Source organism: Mytilus californianus, unplaced genomic scaffold, assembly GCF_021869535.1.
Source record: "Mytilus californianus isolate M0D057914Y unplaced genomic scaffold, xbMytCali1.0.p SCAF_10, whole genome shotgun sequence".
NCBI lineage: Eukaryota > Metazoa > Mollusca > Bivalvia > Mytilida > Mytilidae > Mytilus > Mytilus californianus.
Window position 1 is genome coordinate 28,557,627 of NW_026262582.1, and position 18,432 is coordinate 28,576,058.

The 18,432-nt window shown below is 33.3% G+C and overlaps 1 protein-coding gene across 1 annotated transcript; it reads right to left on the minus strand.

The window, feature by feature from the left end:
• Positions 1-201: 201 nt before the first annotated feature.
• Positions 202-13,693, minus strand: LOC127718714 (chorion peroxidase-like). Its single transcript, XM_052224770.1, has 8 exons — positions 13,570-13,693; positions 12,317-12,421; positions 10,537-10,632; positions 7,745-8,237; positions 6,934-7,122; positions 4,734-4,894; positions 2,118-2,223; positions 202-368 (listed from the first exon to the last, which is right to left on the minus strand). Exons 1-8 carry the CDS (start codon positions 13,691-13,693, stop codon positions 290-292), a joined length of 1,353 nt encoding a protein of 450 aa, XP_052080730.1. The 3' UTR covers positions 202-289.
• Positions 13,694-18,432: the final 4,739 nt, after the last annotated feature.

Consider the following 18,432-nt stretch of genomic DNA (forward strand, 5'->3'; position numbering starts at 1 on the left):
AAAGCATTGAAGAATTTCATTATTATTATATTTCAGGAGGTAGGTACTGACCCTAACCATACATCCTTCTCTAATGGGATTATCAAACTGTACAAATTATAAGTTATCTACTATAAGTATATATAGGTAATTTCAATTAAAAACTACAACTGTTGTAACTTTTGAATAAGATCTTTAATTACACGAGTTTCACATCTCTCATAACAACTTAAGTATTGCCTCGCCTTCGCTGTCATCAAATATAAGTGTTACTGTCATACTCCTTCAAAAGCTCTATGATGTCTGTTAATTATGGTGTTGGTTGCCATTCTTTTTCTCGCCAGAGAAACAAATTCAAATCGGGCAAAGTGTCACAAAACTGAAGTTTTCTACAAACATATAATACATATGGTATATAAATCATCTGATGCCTCGTGTAGGGTCAATGCCAGACTCTCTGAACTTTAAAGAATCATTGTATTAACTCTCTGAGGGGCGTTCGGACTGTTACATGTCAAAAGTTGCGTTCCTATAAGAAAATTACGTAAAAACCTATGTGTTAATGTTTAATTAAGGAATGGCTGTAATATTTTTTCTGTCTATGAAGAAATAACATAAAAAATGTGGTGCACACTGAATAACCCTCGTAGCGGGTTATTTTAAAGTGTGCACCACATTTTCTATGTTATTTCGAATAGAATAGAAAGAAAAAACATTACAGTCATTCCTTATAATTTAATTCTAAATTCCACTTTAAACCGGAGTAACTTAAAAAACGTTGACGACTTCTCGGTCACATTACTAAATTATGTCCATATATGAGTGATAAACAAAACACCGTCAGCCAATCAGAAGACGCGTTACATCCAAAATTAAATTATTACCACAGAAACAACTTGCTGTGCATTCATAACAGTTCAGACATTTTTTTTATATGCATGCATATTGTAAGGGCGGAAAAAGCTAAAAAAAATAAAACAAATTCAGGTTTAAAGCTTTAATTTTGCAATATGTGATTTTTTTGCCAAAAAAGGTCGAAATGTGGCTACTTTCATTTTTCCAAACATCGACTTATCTTGCTGAACCTATGTATTATATTGATTATTAATTTGTTTCTCGCCATAAATAAGCTTGAACTATTTGCTACTGGACGTTAAGCAAGAAGCGATCAATCAATCGTTTTTTTTTCCGTAAAACACTCTACATTCTGTTTACATTTTCGGACAAAATGCGTTAGAAGCTGTCATAGAATTTGCAAATAGTGTTACATATATCATATATTTAGTTTTTTCGTCACAAGTTCAAAATCGGATGTTAGTAAGGTTAAGAAGTTGGGGCAGTTTTTAATATTTCGTTAGCATTTTATCATTAAATCATACGACTCAGGAGTTAGTACCCCTAAATGACAATTTTATACTATTTTTTTAGACTTTTATTCTGAATACTTTTACAGATAAACATATACTGTGTTATTGTATATGTTAAATTTTTGATTGTTTAAAGAAATGCAATTGAGTCATACCGTGTTCATGATTTCTTTCTTCCTTTTAATGTAATGAGTCAAATCATGAAGACATATCCATATTTGAATAAATTAAACATATATCAATTAAGAGAGATAAGGTTATAGTAAGCATATATAAAAGGAAAATAAAAAAATCGTTAATAAAAGGGTAGACAGTAGTACCATTGTTAAAAGAGAACATTTTGCTCATGGTTGAAGACCGTATGGTGACCTATATCTGTTAACTTCTACGTCATTTGGTCTCTGATAGATGGTTGTCTCATTGGCAATCATTTTTTTTATCACATTTTCGTATTTTTATAGAAAAAAATCCTAATGTAACATTAAGCAATGAACATACGTATAAAAAATCAAATGGTGGAACACAAACCCAACCAAAATCTGGGAATCATGATTCTAGGGTTCCAAAACGACAAGCATTTCCTGCTTCACTTATAACACCCTCTTTGTACATGTGTTGTATGTAAAAAACTATTTAATCGTTAAATACAATCAACTACTGATCACCTCCCTTCCCTTGACACACAATTCAAGGTGTTTGTGTAATTTCGGCTCGCAAAATGAATAGTTTTGCACTAACGATGTTTGAATATCAACGTTTTCCGTAACTTACCTTTCTCTGTAAGGTCGTATGAAGGCTTTCTTTTGAATACGATCCAATCCAAGGTTCTCACAAAGCACTTTGGACATTGTCATATCTCTAATTGAGTTAAGCTGTGCTGGAAAAGAATCAGTCAAACATACATGTCACATTTATTGCAACAAGTCATGTGGCTTACATGTATTGAAATTCTAAAACTAGAGGCTCTCAAGCTGCCTGTGTCGCTCACCTGTATCTACAGTGGGTTTGGAAATCATGTAACATAAGGTTAAAGTCATATAGATACCCTAATAATGATTGAGGCCAAGTTTGGTTTAATTTGGCCCAGTAGTTAAATTAAAAGCAGAAGACTTTTGAAAAGATTTATAAAAGTTACCAATAAATTGCAGAAAATAACTTTAAGGACAATAACTCCAATAAGATGTCAATTGCCAACCAGGTCATGTTAAATTATTTGTAGATCTTTCTTTGCTTGATATTTTTGCTGTTTACAGTATATCTCAATCTATAATGATATTCAAGATAATTAATAAAAAATTAAAAATTTCCTTTCCTCCAGCTCCAAAATTTATTTCACCCAGGGCCTGTATAATGCTGAAAATGCCTATAAATGTTTTTATGGAACACCCTTCAAAAAAATTTGGGCAGGGGTTCCCCTGACCCCGACTTAGCCGCAGGTACATCAAGTCATCCCATCGTAGTCTTACAATAGTTACTGGAGATCCCTCATCATCATTTAAATTAGTTTTCAAGTTGTGGCCATTTGAAATTGTTTTTTTTTACATATTTCCCATAGACTTCTATAGTAAACCCCTATGTTCTATTTTACCAATGGGGACCATGTTGGTTGTAGGGCAGGGTCATCGGATATATTTTGCAATCAAGATACTCTAATAATAGTTGTGGCTAAGTATAATTACATTTGACCAAGTAGATTAAGAGGAGAAGATTTTTGTAAAAGATAAAAAAAAAAATACGAAAAATAGTGAAAAATTGACTTTAAAGGTCAATAACTCCTTATGGGGTCAATTGACAATTTTGGTCATGTTGATCTGATGAACATTGTAACCCCCCGTTAGATTTGCTCTAAATGCTTTAGTTTCAGAGAAATAAGCCAAAAACTGCATTTTACCTCTATGTTCAATTTTTAGCCATGGCGGCTATCTTGGTAGGTGGGCGCGGTCATCGGATACATTTTTACAACTAGTTACCCAAAGGATCATTTAGGCCAAGTATGGCCCAACTTCGCCCTGTAATTTCAGGAGAAGATTTTTGTGAAAGATTACAAAAATTACAATAAATTCGTGAAAAATTGACTTTAAAGAGCAATAACTCCTTAAAGGGTCAATTGACAATTTTGGTCATGTTGACTTATTTGTAGATCATATTTTGCTGAACATTTTTGCTGTTTACAGTTTTATTTTATCTCTATCTATTATAATATTCAAGATAATAACCAAAAACTGCAAAATTTCCTTAAAATTACCAATTTAGGGACAGCAACCCAACAACAGGTTGTCTGATTCGTCTGAAATTTTCAGGGAAGATAGATCTTGACCTGATAAACATTTTTAATCGATGTCAGATTTGCTCTGAGTGCTTTAGTTTCAGAGATATAAGCCAAATCCTGCATTTTATCCCCCATGTTCTATTGTTAGCCATGGCGGCCATCTTGGTTGATGGGCAGGGTCATCGAATACATTTTTAAAACTAGATACCCTAAGGATGATTTAGTACAAGTTTGGGTCAGTTGAGCTAAAAATGAAAACAACACGTTATAAATATCATGCGTACGAAGAGCTTTTCTGGATTCACCTTCAAGCTAGCATCTAATTTACTTTTGTGACTATCAAATCTTACTCTGAGATTGTGTTATATATTTCAAAATTTAACTGTCGAGAATGGATGGAGAAATATCTTTATGCAGTTTTCTCCAAAATTTGAGACACGAATTTAATCAAAATATTGTATTTTAAGTAGCTCCTGAAATATTTCCGGACCTACACGAATTCAGGATATATCCTCAAATTATTGAAAACCTAATGAAATATTTCATGACCTTCCTAATTCGATGATTTTAAAGATCTGCAAAAATATGTCTTCTTTTATGTGCCGTCATCAGGCATGGTTGCATTTTCCCGTGAGGTCACAAAAGGCAAATTTAGAAGAACTCAAGAAAAGTTTGTGTCCGTCATTGAATTTTGAAAAATGAATAAAAAGAATCAACCGGTCGGGAAAAGTATAAACTGGCTATAGGAATTAAAATATATCATCAATATATTAATATAAACGCATAAGATATAATACTTGATCATAATTGTACTTAAGAGTAAGAACATTTGATATTTCGGGGGGGGGGGGATTTTTTCAGATCGACTATTCATTTTCATTTTGTTGCTACGTATGCTTATTTTTTTCCAATACTTTGCTGCGCGAAAATTATTTGCACTTTTGTACACGATGGATTCCTGCAATTTTGTGTTGCAGAATATTCATTTTCATCCTGTCTTATGCAAGGTTATTTATTTTCCGCTCTTACCAGGCCGGGATATTCATTTTCAAAATCCTCCCCGTCCTCTTAACACAACCACTATATAGATATCAAGCTTTACTAAATGATATTCATACCCTCTGTAAACCCACATTCTTCCCTTTCATACCAGTATCGATCTCCATGTTTAGTCTGATGAAATTGTTTACCAATTAAACATGCAAAAGTTTCTCCAACACGCCCATTCTTGGACTTCTCAAGAAGTCCGCCAACAAACAGATCGACATCGTCACAAGATCTATCAAAAGAATTTAAAATATATTTTCCAACTTATAAAAATAAATAGAAAATATAGTTCTCGTGAATTGTGCTGAAATAACGAAAATTGGAAGGGCAAATAATCTCAAAACATATGAAAACACCCGAACCAGCAAAGGTACACTAATTCTTAGTGAGGAAAACAAATTAAAAAAAAAAACAGAGTTGTATCAATAACATAAACGGTACCAATTTTTCTACACCTGAGATGCGCATTTCGACAACCAATGTCTCTTCAGTGAGGCTCGAGGTCAAAATATTTGAAAATCCAAAGCTTATTAAAAGAAAAAAGAGCTATAAACCAAAAAGGACAAAAAAGTATAGCCAAAGCAGGGCAAGGAATCAGAACTTTGCATGAGGGAGATATATTCCTTAATTTGATTTCCAAAATTTTGTTACAGCAAATTATACTGAATAGCACAAAATCCATATTGTCATGCCAGTACCAAAAGTACTGACTACTGGGCTTGTGATACCCTCAGGGACTATCAGTCCACCAGCAGAGGCATCGACCCAGTGGTAGTAATAACATAAACGGTACCAATTTTTCTGCACCAGATGCGCATTTCGACAATCAATGTCTCTTCAGTGATGCTCGAGGCCAAAATATTCATATTCAAGTTTAGTATACAATGTAATACTTAGACAGTAACAGGCATGGCATCTACTTTATCTTTTGATGCGTCGTAAATCTGTTTCAAGAATGCAGAAATTGTGCAATATTTGATTAACTTATGCATGTTAATGTACTTTAAGGTTTCATACTCATGAACCAAACAGTGAATGAATTAATCAATCAATCAATCATATTTCATATACACCTTATAAATCAATCAATCTATCAATCAACAAATCATTCATATGTCATATATAACTTAATAGAATTTAAAGGTATATATGAAATAAAAAATTCAGAGACAAGTCCCTGTGCAAACAAATGAAACCTCGTTCGATCAGATATTAAAGTCATTCTCATTGTATGTGATTATTTTTAAACATGTCGTTAACAATATCCTCTGCCTTTAGTTCACATCGAGGAAATTACTGAATGCTTTATTAATATATACTTATATACTCCATAAATGTTATAACGTAACAGTACCAAAATTGCACCGAGTACCCAAATTGCACCCATTTAGCAAAAATAGAAACGGAAATCTTACAAGTTTTCTTAGAGACTAAACAATTCGTATTGTTATGATTTGACATTATGCACGTCTTTCAACATAGCTAAATATATTTAAATATACACAAAACGTTCACAGTATATATCAACAGATGTGGTATTCGCTCAAAAAAAGTAAATCTACGGAAACGTCTACAAAAAGTCAACTTTTTAAAAGAATGATCAATTAAAATATGTTACAGGCACGGACTATTGTCAAATTGTTCTAAATATTTGAAGAAATAAAACAAAACGTCAGCTTTTCGATTTTTACGAATGTGAATTTTAGATTGGATGCATTTTGGGTACTCCTCATTACAGAATCATGGGTCGTTTGGAGGTCGGTTCAAACCCATTTTTCTATGATTCAATATGGATTCAAATTAAATTGGTGGAACTATATAGTAAATAAGGATAATCTATGAAATAAATGCAGAATGGAAATTTTTGTCTAGATCATAAATAAACGTAGGTGAAAAAAAACTGTCAAAATACTAGGTGCAATTTGGGTACCGTGACGTTAGAGGTCACAATAATATAGTTTAAAGATTTCCCGAAGTCCATTCCTCCATTTCTGTATTCTTAAATTTTTAGGCCATTTTGTCTATTCTTTATACTTTTTCCCATTATTCTCTATTTTTTGTATTTTAGCACCTCATTATTCTCAATTTTTTTATTTTTTTTGTCCTTTTTTCTCTATGCTTTATACCTTTTCCCATCATTCTCTATTCTTTGTATTTTAGCACCTCATTATTCTCTATTTTTTATTTTTTTGGTCCATTTTCTCTATTCTTTATATTTTTTGCCCATTATTATCTATTCTGCAAACCCCAATCCATTCCATCATTACTTACGCATATAAGTCTTGAAGGACATACTGTAACTTTGTAGGGAAGTCTTGGAACGTCAATCTTTTCAGGCCACAAAATTCTCTCCAGTCATTGTATCCTGGTACACCTTGGTCACGCCCCCTTTGTGTGTTGGTTGAAAACAAATCTATGCTACGATTAAACAGCCTGTTTCGCATTGCATTCACTCCGTAGCTATAACGGAAGAGATTGTGAACTAAATATTTCTTACGAAATTGCAACAAACCATATTCTAAATATCAATTTCTTGTGGGACTGTTAAAGATACATCCAGTCACACGTCAGTCTTATTTGGATTTACAAGCCCTAAGCCGAAACAACTGCCGATAGAGGCCTTTTATAGTTGACTCTGTGGTAAGGGTTTTCTCATTGTTGAAGGCCGTACAGTGACCTATATTTGCTAAGTTCTACGTCATTTGGTCACTGGTGGAGAGTTGTTTCATTGGCAATCATACCACATCTTCTTACTTTTAGATTTTTTGTCTTTTAAGGTATACTTTACCTAGTATACAGTGTTCTGGTATTCACTATGCCATTTTACACACTCTCATTGTATAAAGTTAATTCACTCAAAATTTTATACAGCATTGTTTAGACTTTAAAAATAGAAAATATAATGACATATGAGTTAAGCCCCTTTTCGTTTGTTGAAGACCATGTCCTGCCATCTAGCGTGACCATCATAAGTTGTATTAATGTACATTGACGTATACCTACATACTGCTTGCAGTTGATGTAACACTATTTGTCACAACGAGATTATCAATATGGGTCGGATTATATATATATATCTTACCTGTCAATTTCATTAGCTGGTGTAAAAGTCAACCATCGCATGAAATCCTTAACATTGGCTCCTTGATTTGTTTGAACCAGGTGCGGAGAGAAAAAGTTGTCTACAAGAAGTTCGGTAGTTTTGGTTTTGTAATCATTTGCAAGCAATGACTGTTCCCTCTTCGTTTGTGAATGTCCCATTCGAAATGCTGCTGCTGCAAAAGCGTTCCTTACCGAGGCATCAATTTTATCACTATAGCAGTCATAAAATCCACATTTCTTTGGTTTAAGGTTGAACTTTCTCAATGTTCTAGGACTAAGAATGGCTGGTAGGTATTCATTATAGGTAATGTGCTGCATCTCAGCTATGACTATTCTTCGTGTTTCTTCGAAAACTCTATCATTATCCCAGTATGGGTTGATTTGTTTTAGCATTTTAGCGAGCCTGTTATGTTCCCTTACTAGAACAAGATGGTTTAACTGGAGACTAGGTACTTGGTCATTTCTTGAATCTCCTATATTCATAAAAAAAATGACAGCTAAGCCAATTCAATACTTTTGATATATATATTTTTGTAATGCAATTGCAGCTGAATAAAACTTAAAAACTGTGTTTCCAATAAAACAAAGAATATAAAAATAAGGAGATGAGGTATGATTGCCAATGAGACAACTATCCACCAAATTCAAATAAAGTGGATGTAAGCAGTTATAGGCAACCGTACGGCGTTCAACAATGAGAAAAACCCATACCGTAAAAAGGTGTGAAAGGCCCCGACATAAAAATATGAAAACATTCAATTGAGAAAACTTACGGCCTAATTTATAACAAAACAATTTACGAAAAACAAATATGACAGACATGAACCAACAACAACCACTGAACTGCAGGTTCCTGGCTTGGGACAGGCACATAAAGAATGTGGCGGGGATAAACATGTTTGTGATCGCTCAACTCTCCCCTAACCTGGGACAGTGGTGTAACAATAGTTAATTTTTGTTTCAAGCAAACATGTCAAAATCAAATGCGTTTCACAAATTCTATTACACTTTTTGATTTTGTTCATTGTCCTCACTTAAAATACTAAGTGAACCTTCTTCGACTACTAGATTACGTAAATCAGCTTGGTTCTGTGTTCTGAAGCTGTATAGCCTACAAATATTGTGCGGGGTAGATTAATTCGCCCTTAAGTTTTGAATAAATTTCCTTATTAGCTGTATTTGGCAAAACATTTTGGAATTTAGGGTCCTCAATGCTCTTCAACTTCGTACTTTATTTGGCCTTGTTTGCTTTTTTGATTGGAGCGTCACTAATGAGTCTTTTGTAGACGAAACGGGCGTCTGGTGTACAAAATTTAATCCTGGTATCTGTGATGAGTGTATTTAAAACCATCAAATTGACTTTTTCTGTTAAAAAACAGACATGTCGGTCAAATTTTGACTACATTTTCTTTTCTCACTGCTTTTGATTGGTTAAATTGAGTTAATAAAAGAATTAAGAGGCAGAAGATGCAAAGGGGACATTAAAAACTCATAAGCCGAGAGAAACTGACAACGCCTAGGCAAAAAGAAGGAAAACGACGAAAATGCAAACAAGTTCACAAAACACTGCATAGAAAACTAAAGACTAGCCTTAGCACCACGAACCTCACCAAAACTGCAGGGTAAACTCAAGTGCGACGAAAAGCAGATCTTGTTCCACTTGATGCACCGTCGTATTGCTCGTGGTAAGTACAAGGTTAATGTCAAGAGTTCTACCCAGTCATCGGTTGGGTACGTGTTGCTCGATCTTTGGTTTAGTCTTTCGGTATTTTTTGAACTGGTGTTTTTTTTTCATCTTTTTTCTTTTGGCCTTCTTAAATAATTGTTGCCTATTTTTCTTAGGTCTGTATTGATTGTGCTGAGATATGAATTTTGGTTGCGAAATATGTAACAACAAAAATATTGAACATCAAGGTAAACTTTTTAGGGAAAGTCCATATTAACCGACAAAAAACCAAACGCTTGACTATATAGTTTTTCGGACAATTCAGTATGTTGTTGTTGTTTACAGGTAAACAATAACTACAGACCAGTCTGAACATAGACATAACAAATTTTAACTAACCACAAAAGAATTGTCTCAACAGTATTGAATTTATAGTAGTGGATGAGTCTGAAAATTGATTGAAAGACTTACTAATATGATCTGATAATTTAATGTTCAGTCTTTTAAAAGCTGTTCATATAAAATTGACCGTTTCAGTTCAAAATTGGTTTATTAGGTAATTAATTGCCAACCATCATTATATACCGCTAAGATAAATACATATTGAAGTGCCGTACTTGTTACTATACATTGTACATCTTATTAATTTGACAGTGGTGTCTATTACTGAATTTTGTGTTGCAGATTAAAACTTGTAAAAACTCGAGCCTTAAACTGTTAAACCATGTTGACTACTGTTTTATCTTTTTTTGTATGTTGTTGTCTTCATGATACCCTATATATCCTTTATTCATAATTAATTCTATGAACATTTTTTTAGGTGGCATTTTTTTCTCCGATGTTTTATGCACCACCAATAAACCTGGAGTTGCACTTGTATAATGAGACTATTTTACTTATATGAATATGTGAAAACTTAATACTTTACATCCGAATAATGAAAGGGCTCCGGGAACCGAGTGGTCTAACATGTCCAAGAAGTTTAACTTCTGTTCCACTAGCCTGTCAACACTGAGGTTGTGAGTTCGAGCCCCACACCTGGGAGTCGCGTTTTATAGCGTTTAAACACCAAAAATCAATCAATCAAATACTGAATATTTTGTTACCTGTTAATTGGCAAAAATCCGTTGACGCTGGTTTCTTGCGACAAAACCCATTTACCCTCTCAGGTAAGTTATTTCCAGGGGAAGTTCTCAGAAGGACTGCAATAGAATTATTGATATTTTAGCAATATGTTAAGTTGTTTATTTTTACCGGCTTTAAATTTATCGTTACCCTGGCCCATATCTGTTCGCAAGATTTTATTTTCTCGTCATCCTTGTCCCTTATTTTGCATTTCTTAAAAAAAAAAAAAAAATTACACTATTTGATTATTTCTTAATTGCAAAATTTAATAACCTAAAAATTTGCGCCTTCCGAAAATGTCAAACCTTTGATACACATAATGAATTACTTTTTTCACTCTTTGTCATATTTTGTTCAACAAGTTCAGCTGTGGGCTATTGCTTACTGGTGATAACCCGAGTTTTAGGTAAACAGGGAGTTGATGAGCGATGGATGTGAAAATGAATCAAAAACAGAGTATAGTCACGTGGTGGTTGCTACTGAACTTCCGGGAACTATGATTCATAGTTTCTGAATGAAATGCGACGAAAATTAAATACATGACCGTTATATCTAAAAATATTCAAGCATTCGGTGACAATTTTAAGAGGTTGATGACTGATAAATGTTAAAACGCATCACACGGTAATACATGCTAATCTTACTACCAAATTTCAGGATGCTCTGATTTGTACTTCCGCAGAAGAACTGCGACGAAAATTCAAGTGATGGACAGACACAAGGACGAATGAACGAAAACCAGTATAATCCTCGCTCGAAGCAGGGGTATAGAAGTTGAATGCCTCATGTTGTAGATCTATGGTGGTGTAAAAGAGTTAACGGAAGCACATTTTGTATAAAGCGCAGAAACGATAAAAAAAATTAAATATGATCAAGGCTTTTATAACATATATAAAATAAAATAAAAAAGAAGCATTAATTATTATAATAACATTTCAATTGCTAGACCAAGAAAGTAAGTTTAATCAAACAGTTTGATGTTTAGTTTTAATTTCTACGTTTGGGTTTAGCGTTGTCATGAAGAGTGCAGTGATGGATAAAAGAATGTATTTTTTTCAAAAGCCCCCTCCCCCACCGCACACAGACTTTTCAGTCTACTCCTATGCCACTTATGTCTGAAAAAATAGGACAAGTGGAACCTATATTTTAAAGCGCAGAAACGATAAAAAAAATTAGATATGATCAAGGCTGTTATAACATATATAAAATAAAATAAAAAAGAAGCATTAATTATTATAATAACATTTCAATTGCTAGACCAAGAAAGTAAGAGTTAAATCAAACAGTTTGATGTTTAGTTTTGATTTCTACGTTTGGGTTTAGTTTTGATTTCTACGTTTGGGTTTAGCGTTGTCATGAAGAGCAAGTGAAGTGATGGATAAAAGAATGTATTTTTTTCAAAAGCCCCCTCCCCGACCGCACACAGACTTTTCAGTCTACTCCTATGCCACTTATGTCTGAAAAAGTAGGACAAGTGGAACCTATATTTTAAATGATTTGTTTTCTTACAATAGAGAGAGGCGGTAGAAGGGGTAATTATTCTGAATTCCCGAAAAAAATAAAGCATTCTTTCCCGGAACCCGAAAAATTAATCATTAATTCCCGAACCCGGTAAGGGTAAATCAAGAATTCCCGCAAAAATAATGGCCAAATCCCGACGTCCCGAAAAAGGTCCTTCCGCCCATCAATAGAAATATGAAACAGCATATGACAGACAGATGCAACAAGATGAGCTCAGTCAGTCGTATACATTATACTTACATGGGTCTATCGTATCTCTAAGGGTTGCTACCTGTTCTTCAGAACTACCATAAACATGGCTGCAATCAATATACGATGTTACATCGTTAATCTGTTCTCTGTAAGCTGAAAGGATTAATTATTCTCAGTCACTGATTCAAGGGAGGGGGTTGGGGTTACGAAGATGGCGTACCCGCTTTTGATAGGAAAATCTACATTGTTTTAGCATAAAATCATCATTTTTTTAGCATCGCTTCGCTAGGCGGAATAGGACGTATCCCTTTTGGTTGGAAAATATATCTTTTTTTTTTTGCATAAAATCGTCATTTTTTTTAGCATCGCTCCGCTCATAGGAATATATACCGCCGTTTTCAAGAATTGCACCCCCTTTCAAAAATCCTGGATCCGCCCCTGTTTCTTATACGTTTGATATGATGGTAGCATACTGGTACCAGTTCAATCCTTTACAGCTAGATACAAAATACTTTGAAAACAGTTTGAATCGCTCGATTAGTCTTGGTGCATCGACAAGATAAGCATGATAGATCGTAGTTCTCTTGACAATCATGCCATATCGCCTTTTTTATATAGGTGTCTGCTTTGTCACCTCCTATAAGCAACAGACGCTTATTAAGAGTAAGATCAAGACGGTTCGGTATAATGCGATCTGCTGAGATAGCATGCAGAATACAAAATAATGTGCCAAATCTACAGAATAATGGACAAAAAATAAAAAATATAGAATAATGAGCAAAAAATATACAGAATAGTAAAAAACGGCCACAAGAAAATAAAGGAAAGAGAAAAAAGACGTAAAAATAAAGAATACAGAAGTGAAGGACCTCCCCTCCAGACCTTCATGTTTTCAAGCAGAGGATTAACAATGTGAACTGTTAATGTTAAAAATTGTTGCATAGTTGGTTCCTGTGGGGATTCCATTTTGATTCATTATTCAGACTGTGTAAATTGCTCTAAAATATCTGATTTTACGAAGCAGTAATTAATGTATAATGAGTATTGAAGATATAAGAGGGTTTGGATGGGGGGTCCTCCATTTCTGTATTTTTTATTTTTATCTATTCTCTAATGTTTGCCCATTATTCTCTTTTATTTATATTTCAGCGGCACATTATTCTCTAGTCTATATATTTTAGCCTATTTTTCTCTAATTTTTATGTTTTTTTTTTCTACTTTATTGCGCACTTTTTGCCCAAAATTCTCTATTCTGTAAACCCCACCAGACCCTCATTTAAGCTAAAAGTTACATTCTTTACCTGTCACATCTGGAGATTTGTCAGCTCTTTGGAAGCTATCGCAACCTGGGGTATGTTCTTTGTCATCTTCAGGTACGTCAAATGGGAAACATAAGTTAATGCTTAAATGAAACAGACTATACATAAAATGTGAAACATATGTCAAAGATAACAAAGCATCAAATGGGAAACATAAGTTAATGCTTAAATGAAACAGACTATACATAAAATGTGAAACATATGTCAAAGATAACAAAGCATGAAGTGGGAAACATAAGTTAATGCTTAAATGAAACAGAAGATACATAAAATGTGAAACATATGTCAAAGATAACATAGCATGAAGTGGGAAACATTAGTTAATGCTTAAATGAAACAGATGATACATAAAATGTGAAACATATGTCAAAGATAACAAAGCATGAAGTGGGAAACATAAGTTAATGCTTAAATGAAACAGATTATACATGAAATGTAAAACATATGTCAAAGATAACATAGCATGAAGTGGGAAACATAAGTTAATGCTTAAATGAAACAGACTATACATAAAATGTGAAACATATGTCAAAGATAACGAAGCATGAAGTAGGAAACATAAGTTAATGCTTAAATGAAACAGAGTATACATAAAATGTGAAACATATGTCAAAGATAACGAAGCATGAAGTGGGAAACATAAGTTAATGCTTAAATGAAACAGATTATACATAAAATGTGAAACATATGTTAAAGATAACAAAGCATGAAGTAGGAAACATAAGTTGACGCTTAAATGAAACAGATTATACATAAAATGTGAAACATATGTCAAAGATAACAAAGCATGAAGTGGGAAACATAAGTTAATGCTTAAATGAAACAGATTATACATAAAATGTGAAACATATGTCAAAGATAACAAAGCATGAAGTGGGAGACATAAGTTAATGCTTAAATGAAACAGACAATACATAAAATGTGAAACATATGTCACAGATAACAAAGCATGAAGTAGGAAACATAAGTTAATGCTTAAATGAAACAGTACAAAGCAAATGGATTATACATAACACATCCATTGAGTGCATGCATTTGTTAACTTCTTGCAGCAAATTGTAAGCATACGGTTTTGGTTGTTGTTTCATTGACGTTTGATCCACAACGGCTTTTTATATAAACTAGACAAGAGCCTATTGTTCAGTGGTTGTCGTTTGTTGGTGTGGTTCATAGGTTTCCCTCGTTTCTCGTTTTTTATATAGATTAGACCGTTGGTTTTCCTGTTTGAATTGTTTTACACTATCATTTTGGGGCCCTTAATAGCTTGCTGTTCGGTGTGAGCCAAGGCTCCGTGTTGAAGGCCGTACTTTGACCCATTATTGTTAACTTTTTATACATTGTGACTTGGATGGAGATTGTGTCATTAGCACTCATACCACATCTTCTTATTTATATAGGATATGTTTGATGACATCTCTTCCTGCAACTGTTGAGATGTAGAACGGCAATAAAAAGCTTTAATACATATGCTTACTTTCTCAATATTTCATGAGATTTGTAAAAAGTCCCAGAAGGTTAGTACCAAAATGACAACACATGTGAGTTTTACATTTGCCTCTTATGTTTTGCTGGTACACCACCGTCCCAGGTTAGGGGAGGGGTTGAGCACTCACAAACATGCTCACTCCGTCAAATTCTTTATGTGGCTTTCTTAAGCCTGTGATTCTTTGGTTGTCTTTTTTTAAATTGATTAACATTTCGTCATGTCGAGGCCTTTTATATCTTCCTTTGCGATATTGGTTTTGTTCTTTGTTGAAAGCTGTACTACAGTAAATTCCATCCACGTCATTTGGTTTCTGATGAATAGTTGTCTCATTAGCAACCAAATCACATCTCCTTATTTTTTATATCCAATTTATAAACAAAGACATAATTAGATTAAACAAGACAAACTTGCAACAACAAAAAAGCAACTGAATTGTGAGAAAAAATTGAACTGTGCCAAACGGCAATACTCGGTTGAATCCGACCGAGTCACGGAATCGGCCGAGTTTAAACGAGTGACAACTCACTAGACGAACAAACAAACACTACAACAAAGAATTGAATATCAATTCAAGTTTAATACGAAAACCAAAAACTAAGCAAATAGATAGACAGACGGAGAAGCTTAATTGATAAAAGTATAGATATTTGAATAACTACAATTGAAAACAAATCTAATTAAAATATAGTTCTCTGATTTCGTTAAACTCCTGTACGACCACTCGAGTTAATATAGATATGAATTTTAATTAGATTGAATTACAAACCAAAACTAAGCAAATGGATAAACAGACAGATAGGATAAATATATAAAAGTAAATTATTTAAATAACTGTACAATTGGCATGGAAAAATCAAATGAATTAAGGCGAAAGTCAACCCGAATAATTCAGTCGTTATATTCTCATGATTCTGCTGCCCTACGATGGTAATACTAACGCGTGCATATACAATGAACTATGAGGGTTTGGTTGGGGTCCTTCAATTTTGTATTCTTTAATATTTAAGGTAATTTTCCTCAGCTAATCTTTATATTTTTTGGCCATTATTATCTATTCTTTATATTCTAGCACCCCATTATTCTCTATTCTTTATTTATTTGCCCTATTTTTTTCTATTCTTTATATTTTTTGCCCCTTTTCTGCACTTTTTACTTATTATTCTCTATTCTGTAAACCCTATCCACACCCTCAACTATCGTCAATAAAGTATTCGGAATTAGCTTGGGATTTCAGCTAATTATTCACCGCTCCCACATGACACCAATCAAAGTCCAGTATTCGTGAAGAGTTTCTAGTGTTAAAGGAATTCATACCCTCGCAAGCATGAGCGATCGGTTACGTGGAAGGACTGAATTATTCGGTTTGGCGTAATTATAATGGGTTAATATACAGAGCTGTACAGGTATAATTGCAAAATAAGTCAAACTATTATACCAATTCATCGTGCAAGGCATACACAACATACAATATAATTCATGCTAATCAGCAAATAAACTACAAGGAAGATAATTTAAATCACCAGGTGGTTTGTCCGTATTTTTTGTGTCTGTATGTGGACTTTTACTTACTCCTTGTTGACACAGCAATTCAGACGTCGATCTTAAAATAAAGAATTTTATCATACGAGTCGTGATTATCAACGGATACTTAAAGCCATGGCTTTTAAATTTACAAAAGTTAACGGGAGGTGGAAAAGGGAAGGTGGTTTGTGCGTATACCCCAAAGCAAATTTCTTTTTTAACATTCAATACAATTTATTTTTATAAAATATGACGGTTAATATACATGGTCCAAGGACACAGTTATCGTCCTTTGGTTTTCGTTGTCTCGAATATAGTCCCTAGTGTGAACAGTGTATAACTTGCATTTTTTTTTGATACACTTTCCCAATTTATTTCTTGATATTTTATGCATGAAATATTAAGTAAGGGGATGAAATTACATGTTAAAAAAATTTGGGTGCTGAATCTTTATGTTAAGTAGTGATTTGGTCCAGTTAACAAAGGTCAAAAATTAGAATGTCTGAAGCTGTCAAACTGAATTTTAGCCCCCCTTAACACAGAATTGTCAATATTTTGAGTTAGAGCTGGTAGAAGTTTCTATAATTTTGATATTATTTGTATCAATAGTATTTCACTACACTGTAAAAATCTTTTTGAGATAGAGCAGGTGCGATTTTTTTAATTTGAATTTATTGTCTAAAAGAAATGCACTACGAAATAACTGTGTTCTCGGGCCTAAGAGATGAATTCCGTAAATGTAGATTCTGTACTTTGGCAACTTTCCTGAATGGTTTGCTGGTTTCAATTTGTCAAACTCAATAAAAGTAAAGGATTTACATCTTTGTTTGACAGAAATTCTGTTAAAATGTCCCATTTTGCCATTATATGGCTAAAATAAGCATTTTAAAGCAGTTTTCATTTTATGCCTAAGAGCCATGCTGACTTTCTATCTGACAGCTTTTTATGTTCCTGATATTTGTGTTTCTATGCTTAAATCAAATTAAATTAACCATTTGTGAACTCTAAATCTAAAGAAAAGTAGATTATCACAGAAAAAATGTGCAGAATATTTGTATTTATGTCCCTGGTTAAACGGCCTGTTTGATGTATGTGAAATGTGAAGAGCTTTGTACATAAAATCTGTAGTCCATCACAAATATTTCACTAAATCTGTAAAAAAAACACTTTACAATGATCAGTACACCCTATTCATTTCATATGCTACCATAATTTTCTTCTTTAGGATAGTAAGTGGTTCAAATATATGCCAATTGAGACTAAAACTACATGCAAGTTTTCCATTGAAAAGTGAAAAACTGGTCATCAGACCATACTGTCTGCAAAAAAAAGTTGATTTCAAGAGTCCTTTTGCAATTAGACTTCTTGTATCATGACATCTCAGCATAGAAATGAGCAAAAAGTAACAAATTTCCATTTCTTATAGCCTCTGTGTGCATTTTAATATGTAAATATGGGCTACGGCCTAAATCGACTCTAAATAATTCTCAGTCTTACATGGCCTAAGACCATTTTATACTCATGTGGTATGCTTTTTGTAACTTTTCTTTACATTTAAAGTACATTTAATATATATGGAAGAATAATGTATGGTTAAAAAACTTCAAAAACTTCAACTTGGTGGAAAAAAATGCATGTTTATGTAATGCTTCCCTTAATCGAAAATCTCTATTTTCAGGCACAGGCTCATATAAATTTGACATTTGAATAGCTGTAATAGATCTGATAAATCAACTGAGTGTTCCGTTGCTTTTAATACTTATTACATTATATTCAAGAGTATTTAAAAAGCAAATTTTTGCAATATTTGAATTTTTTAGGCCAAAATCTTGACAGTT